Genomic DNA, 7,500 nt, shown 5'->3' with positions numbered 1-7,500 from the left:
GACGATGGGAAGGATGCGGAGGACAAGATGGAGAGAGATGGGGAGATGGACGTGAGGAGAGTGAAGTCTGACGAGCCTGAGGTACGACCCGTGCGTGTGTGTGTGCATGTGTGTGTGTGTTCGTGTGTGTGGGAAGGAAGTCTGACAAGCCTGAGGTACGACCCGTGCGTGTGTGTGTGCGTGTGTGTTCGTGTGTGTGGGAAGGAAGTCTGACAAGCCTGAGGTACGACCCGTGCGTGTGCGTGTGCGTGTGCGTGCGTGTGCGTGTGTGTTCGTGTGCGTGTGCGTGTGCGTGTGCGTGTGTGTTCGTGTGTGTGTGCGTGTGTGTGTGTGTTCGTGTGTGTGTGCGTGTGCGTGTGTGTTTGTGTGTGTGGGAAGGAAGTCTGACGAGCCTGAGGTACGACCCATGCGTGTGTGTGTGTGTTCGTGTGTGTGTGCGTGCGCGCGCGTGTGTGTGTGTGTGTTCGTGTGTGTGTGCGTGTGCGTGTGTGTTCGTGTGTGTGGGAAGGAAGTCTGACGAGCCTGAGGTACGACCCGTGCATGCTCACTCCCTCCCACACAGCAGCAGATATAGCTGCTACACTGGAGCAGTTTCAAATTAGACCAGTGTTCTACTTTACGCCAGGGCGTGTGAGAGGCAAACGGGCCTGAATAGAATCTTCAGGGGGTGTATATGCAACTTTTTGGACCCACATGGATGGACTGAAAATAGATGAGGAAAAAAAGTAAAAAGAACAACAGTTGCTAGTTACTATTTGTCTGTGCTCTCTGTAACTGTCTGTCTGTGTGTGTGTGTATGTGTATATGTGTGTGTGTGTGTGTGTGTGTGTGTGTGTGTAGGATATGTCCACGTTTAGGTATGTACATAGTGCACGACACAGATGTAGTCGCCAAGATGTGTCTCGGAGTCCAGGGAAAGCAACATTTATTTTTATCTTTTAGCAGACACTTTTATCCAAAGTGACTAGCTGGTAACTGGGAAAGATGTCACATCCGAGTAAAAGCCGAGTTGAATGCATTCCAACTGTAATATGTTGTAAGAACAAGATGCTACAGTTTGTTAGCAATTGTCTGTTGTCAGTGATTGCTACTGGATACCGCAATATCGGCTCGTAACAAAGCATTAAACATTATTTTACACAAACGAATGTCATAGCAACATAGAGACAGATAGACGTTGGACACTATTGTTTCTACAGCTGATTTAATGAACACAGACTGAGACAGAACTGCTAATGAACAGTCCATGCCTACGGCTCTCATTTACTGTTAATGGGTGCAGACATCTTTGACATTCAGTCTCCGGGTACTCGGGGTTTGAACGAGCTGACAAGTAGGCATTACGACTTCAGGGACCATTGCATTTGCAACTTCCTGCTCGTAACAAATGGAATGCACCGTAGGTTTTGTTGGACTTGTTTGCGCAGCCACTACACTACAAGAGCACCAACCAACTGCACATGTGCTGGTGCAGATGAAAGGAGGCTAAATTTGAAAAAAAGAGGAACGGGAAGAGGTTACCCTGGAAACCAATCCCCCCCCCCCCACAAGATTTGACTGACCGTCTTGTCAGCCCTATTCAGAACATCAGAGTAATATAAGAATATATCAAAAATATCTATAAAAAAATGTACATAACAATAAATATCTCTCTCTCTCTCTCTCTCTCTCTCTCTCTCTCTCTCTCTCTCCCTCCGTCAGATCATTGAGATCCCTGACGAGAGTGACAAGTCGCCCACCCCCGAGAGCGAGGAGAAGCAGGCGTCCGAGGACGACTCTAAGCCTGCCCCGTCAGAGGATGGAGCGAGCGCAGAGGCGGAGAAAGAGAAACCAAAGGATGACGGAGAGAAGGAGGAGACTAAAGAGGCGGAGGAGGAGGAGGAGCTCAAGTCAGAGGGGGCGGAGGAAACAAAGGCCAAAGGTCAGCTGCAAAGGGGTGGAGCCTGTCTTTGTTGTGTGTTGTAAAGGGGTGGAGCCTGTCTTTGTTGTGTGTTGTAAAGGGGTGGAGCCTGTCTTTGATGTGTGTTGTAAAGGGGTGGAGCCTGTCTTTGTTGTGTGTTGTAAAGGGGTGGAGCCTGTCTTTGTTGTGTGTTGTAAAGGGGTGGAGCCTGTCTTTGTTGTGTGTTATAAAGGGGTGGAGCCTGTCTTGACCATGTGTTGTAAAGGGGTGGAGCCTGTTTTGCTGTGTCTTGTAAAGGGGTGGAGCCTGTCTTGGCCGTGTGTTGTAACTTAAGGAGGGTTCTTTGGGTGGCACTGGGATGGCATCAGGTGCAGAGGTGGTCCAGGAAGCCCAGCTTCAGAAAGTTGTATGGGTTCTACCTGTGCTCATCTACCTGTCTGAGGAGTTGTGCCCATTAGAATCAGCTGATTAAGTGAGTGGTCTGGGCAAAAATCTGGCAGGGCTTTTACTTTGTGAGGCTGGACTTTTCTACCTCTGATCGGATGTATGTTCATACATAATATTTAATACATAATCATTTCCTGTAGCGCTGACTTAATGCAGATATGAAATATGGAATGTTTTCCTCACTCTCACTCACTTTTTCTGTGTCTTTTCTGTGCACAGAGGAATGTAAGGAGGAGAAAATGGACACAAGCTCTACAGCAGATGAGAAAAAAGGTAGAATCATACACACACACACACACACACACACACACACACACACACACACTGGCATGCTCGCCCAGGCTTGTCTCACAACCTTTCGTCACACCCCACAGACACACACACTCACACACACACACACACACACACACACACACACACACACACACACACACACACACACACACACACACACACACACACAAACCCTCAAACCCTCAATCAAGCCCTCTCCTTCACACTTGTGTGTTGTTGCGTTGTTCAGAACCAAAGGAAGAGAAGGACAGCGTGAAGACGGAAGAGAGTGGGAAGCTGCAGAATGGAGAGACCATGAAGGAGGGCAGCGGAGGAATAGACGTAATGATCGAGGAGAAGAAGAAAGCTGCAGCCAAGCAGCGCTTCATGTTCAACATTGCTGATGGAGGCTTCACAGGTAAACACATACTCCTTAGATGTGGATGTGTGTGGATGTTGATATATGTATGTTTATAGAGTTTTTAGAAGCACCATTGCTCAAAGTTGGACATGACATCTGTGCACATTGCTTGAACAGTAGGGAGAGTGCTCTGGGGGACATCACAGCAAAAAGGCCCTAATGGCTAGAACTATAAAAGGAATGATAAATAATAATATATGATCTCCCTGGTTCTGTTATGTTTTCTCTTATCTCTTACACTCTTTATCTCTCTCAATCTTTCTTTCAGAGTTACACTCCTTGTGGCAGAATGAGGAGAGGGCTGCTACAGTCACCAAGAAGACCTATGAGATCTGGCACCGTCGCCATGACTACTGGCTTCTGGCTGGCATCATACAGTATCCTTCACATGACAACCGTTGCCTTCGGCAACCAGCTGAATAGATGTTTCTGTGAAAGGACAGGGTTTGATCCAGCAACACCGTGTTAATGGAGATGATGTAGTGACCCTCTGGTGGGTGGGAGGCATTCTGGGTAGTGCAGTGGTGCCTGTGTTGTGACCTTTGACCCGGCGCGTTCTCTCAGACATGGGTACGCCCGCTGGCAGGATGTGCAGAACGATGTGCGCTTTGCCATCCTCAACGAGCCCTTCAAGGGAGAGATGAGCCGCGGAAACTTCCTGGAGATCAAGAACAAGTTCCTCGCTCGCCGCTTCAAGGTGACACTCCCATCACACGCACACACACACACACACATACAGTGATGCACTTCATTCTGATACATACACACACACACACACACACACAATTAAAGTCAGATAAAGTCAACTAACAGCAACAAATCATGTCATGTGATGCATTTACACACACACACACACACACACACACACACACACACACACACACGCACACACACACACACACACACACACACAATTATTTAGTGTGTGTCTACCTCATCTCCTCTGTGCAGCTGTTGGAGCAGGCTCTGGTGATCGAGGAGCAGCTGAGGAGGGCTGCGTACCTGAACATGTCGGAGGACCCGTCGCACCCCAGCATGGCCCTCAACACACGCTTCAGCGAGGTCGAGTGTCTGGCCGAGTCCCACCAGCACCTCAGCAAGGAGTCCATGTCAGGGAACAAGCCTGCTAATGCTGTGCTTCATAAAGGTACCTCTCACACACACACATACACACACACACACACACACACACACAGAGAGACACAGGGATGTGCTCAGACATTTTGAAGGGCAGGGCCTCAGGTGGAAAAAAGGCACTTGCATCATCATATATGGGTAATATAGTAGCAAATATTTGAGCAAATCTGAATAGGCTACTCAAAAGATTTCTACAAAAGAATCTGTTCACAGAGAGACTAAGACTTCTTTATTAGGTTATTAGTAGGCTATTTCCCCAAATTACCAGATAATAAGCCTACAATCAAAATGATGCAGTTACTGTTTAAGGCAGGACACTACAGGCTAAACATTCTCCTCACATAGGCTATTAGTCCATTTTAAGATTTTGGTTTACTAGCCTATGACTGGGTTGCACCAACAAGGATTAAGTTTTAACCTGGATTAAATCAAGGGTTATCCATTAATCCAGTTGCACCAAACTTTAAACCTAGTTTAAAGGTAACCAGGTTTACAATTAAATCTTGGTCAGTTGATTTTCTCTCTGATTGGCTGGTTCCTGCTGCAGGTCCAGTGGCGTAATTGTGATTTTTAGAGGGTGTAAGATAGTGATTTTTGGATCATGTACCAGACCTTATGTTGTTAATTGCCACATCCCTAGGCGCAAGGATTAATAAAAGTGGAGCGCATGGCAAAAAATTATCACTTTATTGAGTGTAAGATAAGAATAAGCCTTGCGTCGCACTCTCCGCCAGGTGTAAGATAGATATTTTTTTCTCTAAAATGCCCATCTTACCTATAGCCTATGTTTTTTTTCACTGTAATAGAAATATTTGTTTTCTTTGTTTTGTTTTGTTTTACTACCCTGTGTTTGCATCTGTAAATGTATCCTAAATTCAGCAAACAAGCAAATCGGCTTCTTTAAACTTAAGATTTTACGGGGAAATAATGTTTTCATGCAAGTAATGAAATCCAGCGGTGATATGTTTGCGCTTTTTTACCTGCAGTGCCAGACAAAATGCAAAGTAGCACATTTTAACGCTTCATTTTCATATCAATATTGTGATGGTGATGGCATTATAAGATACAAATTTCACTGCATTCACCTGTTTATCTACCATGTTAAATGTGATATTTGAGAACACTCATTTTCTTTAATAGGACTGAAGGAGTGAGAGAGTGAGTTAAAGTTTTAGCCAAATTAGGCTATTACATTGTAGCTTGTGCGTTTACTTTAGCAAGAATAAAGTTCACTATATGTTTTTTTCTTGGCTAGTTAGCTGTGAACTCGAGGCACTGGTAGTTTAGTCATCCGTTCGTCACTACTCATCTCCACACAAGCCATTAAACACCACCACAATTTGACTGGGCGCTGGAAGGTGCTGCTTCTGCCTGCCTGCCTGACGTGGCTGCCTGGCTGTGAATGTGTACTTACCGTTGCACAGGAGCCTTGGAGGGAGGGAGGTAGAGAGAGCACCGGAATGCAACATTCAAGGCAGATTCAGAAATTGTAACTTAGTGCAGTTAGCAGAAAGCATCTGAGAACAGTTTGGTCTTATGTCTAGATTTAAAACTGGCTACAGTTGGAGCCTTTTTGATGTCATCCGAAAGTTGGTTCCAGAGCTGAGCCACATAGCAGCTAAAATCTGCTTCACCATGTTTAGTTCTAACAGCAGGTTTTACTAACAGGTTTTTCTCCTGAGAACGAGAAGGTGTGTACTGCTGAAGCAAGTCTGATAGGTACTTAGGTCGTGCTCCATTTACTGATTTATAAACAAGCAGTAGTGCTTTAAAGTCAGTTCTGTGACTTACTGGAAGCCAGTGCAGGGACTTAAGAATTGGAATAATGTGTCAGTTCTTTTTATTTCTTTTTATAGAACTCTAGCTGCTGCATTTTGTATCACCTGAAGCTGTTTGATAGTCTTTTTTGGAAGCCCTGTGAAAAGCCCATTGCAATAATCAACCCTGCTGGAGATAAATGCATGAATGAGTTTTTCTAAATCATGTTTTGACATCAGCCCTCTAAGTTTGGCAATATTTTTGAAGTGGTAAAAAGCTGATTCAGTTATCGCTTTCATGTGGCTGTTGAAATTTAGATCACGGTTTCACGAATCACTGATGTGTTGATGACATAAATTAGGAAATGTTAGAGGACTTAAGGAGACGTGATGTTGAACTGCATGCCGATGCCATTTAACCCAAATGCCCCAGCGGCAGCACGGGAGAGAAGAGATTAACTGACGGAAGATATGCATTGTCTATAGAGAGGTAATGTTAGATTACATTGTACATTGCAAATATATCACCATGCATTCATAACCTCGTGATTCAGTGAGAATGATCCCAAAACATCGGAAAGTATGTCTTTGTGACAATTCTGTATTACATTTTGTCAAGATGAAAAATTAATAGCTAACTGTTCCCAACTGAACAGTGATTATAGCGCTGTGAACGCTCCTGGCTGCGCCTGGCAAATACGCCACCATAATAGCAATCAGCTATGGAACAAGCGTGCCTGTTGTTAAAGGGAATGTGAGATGACGCTCTGATTGGTTTATTGCACGTTACGCCCAAACCACACCCATGATTAATGTAGCTACTTCAGACCACCCCATTTTAGATTTGCGTCGGGCGCAACAGTCAATATCCCGCCGGTAAAATAGCATCAGCGCCCAAGATCCGCCCACAAAGTCACTTGCGTTTTGCGCGAAGACACTTCTGTTTCAGACCATTAAAATAGGGCCCTAAGTCTTTCTTCCCTTTTACCAAATATAATTACTTCAGTTTTTTCTTTGTTCAGCTGAAGAACATTTTGAGACATCCAGGTGTTGATTTGTTCCACACACTGTCAAAGATATTCAAGGGGACCATAGTCGTTTGGCGACAGAGCTAAGTAATCTGAAAGTAGAGAGCTGAAAGTAATCAAAATACCCACTTAATGTTAGGAAGTTGATTAAAGACTACTTTTTCAATCATTTTGGAGATTAGATATGGATATGGGCCTGTAATTGTTTAGCATGGAGGCATCCAGGTTATTCTTCTTGAGAAGTAGCTTTACAACAGGTGTTTTCAGGGGCAGGAGGCTCAAGCCCCATTTGATGTCTATATTATGTGCACGTGCCTACATACACACACGCACACACACACACAGACAAAAACACACACACACACACACACACCCGGCACCTCAGCAAAGAGCATGTGTGAGGAAACAAGTTTTGTAGATACATACACACAAATACGTCCACTCACTCAAGACCAGATGCCCCTGAACGTCAGCAAAGAGGACTTTGCTTTTAAGGACACAAGCCTACTAACTTGGTTATGCATAAAAATGCCCCCC

General features: G+C 44.9%; 1 protein-coding gene across 4 annotated transcripts in view; it reads left to right on the top strand.

Annotated features, from left to right (window-relative positions):
* The window catches only part of chd4b (chromodomain helicase DNA binding protein 4b), a 37,916-nt gene that overhangs the window by 26,953 nt on the left and 3,463 nt on the right, over positions 1-7,500 (top strand). For all 4 annotated transcript variants that reach the window (XM_076280116.1, XM_076280113.1, XM_076280115.1 and 1 more), the window contains exons 33-39: positions 1-81; positions 1,702-1,921; positions 2,567-2,620; positions 2,871-3,038; positions 3,310-3,418; positions 3,606-3,738; positions 3,993-4,188. The exon at positions 1-81 is cut by the window's left edge and continues 17 nt beyond it. In XM_076280116.1, the coding sequence (XP_076136231.1) occupies positions 1-81; positions 1,702-1,921; positions 2,567-2,620; positions 2,871-3,038; positions 3,310-3,418; positions 3,606-3,738; positions 3,993-4,188 (961 nt within the window). The remainder of the gene's footprint in view (positions 82-1,701; positions 1,922-2,566; positions 2,621-2,870; positions 3,039-3,309; positions 3,419-3,605; positions 3,739-3,992; positions 4,189-7,500) is intronic.

The sequence above is a fragment of the Alosa pseudoharengus genome, unplaced genomic scaffold (genome assembly GCF_046254945.1).
Source record: "Alosa pseudoharengus isolate Yale_2024_CS ecotype anadromous, Long Island Sound unplaced genomic scaffold, YU_APseudo_1.1 YU_APseudo_1.1_scf_12, whole genome shotgun sequence".
NCBI lineage: Eukaryota > Metazoa > Chordata > Actinopteri > Clupeiformes > Clupeidae > Alosa > Alosa pseudoharengus.
Note: the sequence above shows the minus strand (reverse complement) of the source record. Positions and strands in the feature narration are given on the sequence as shown.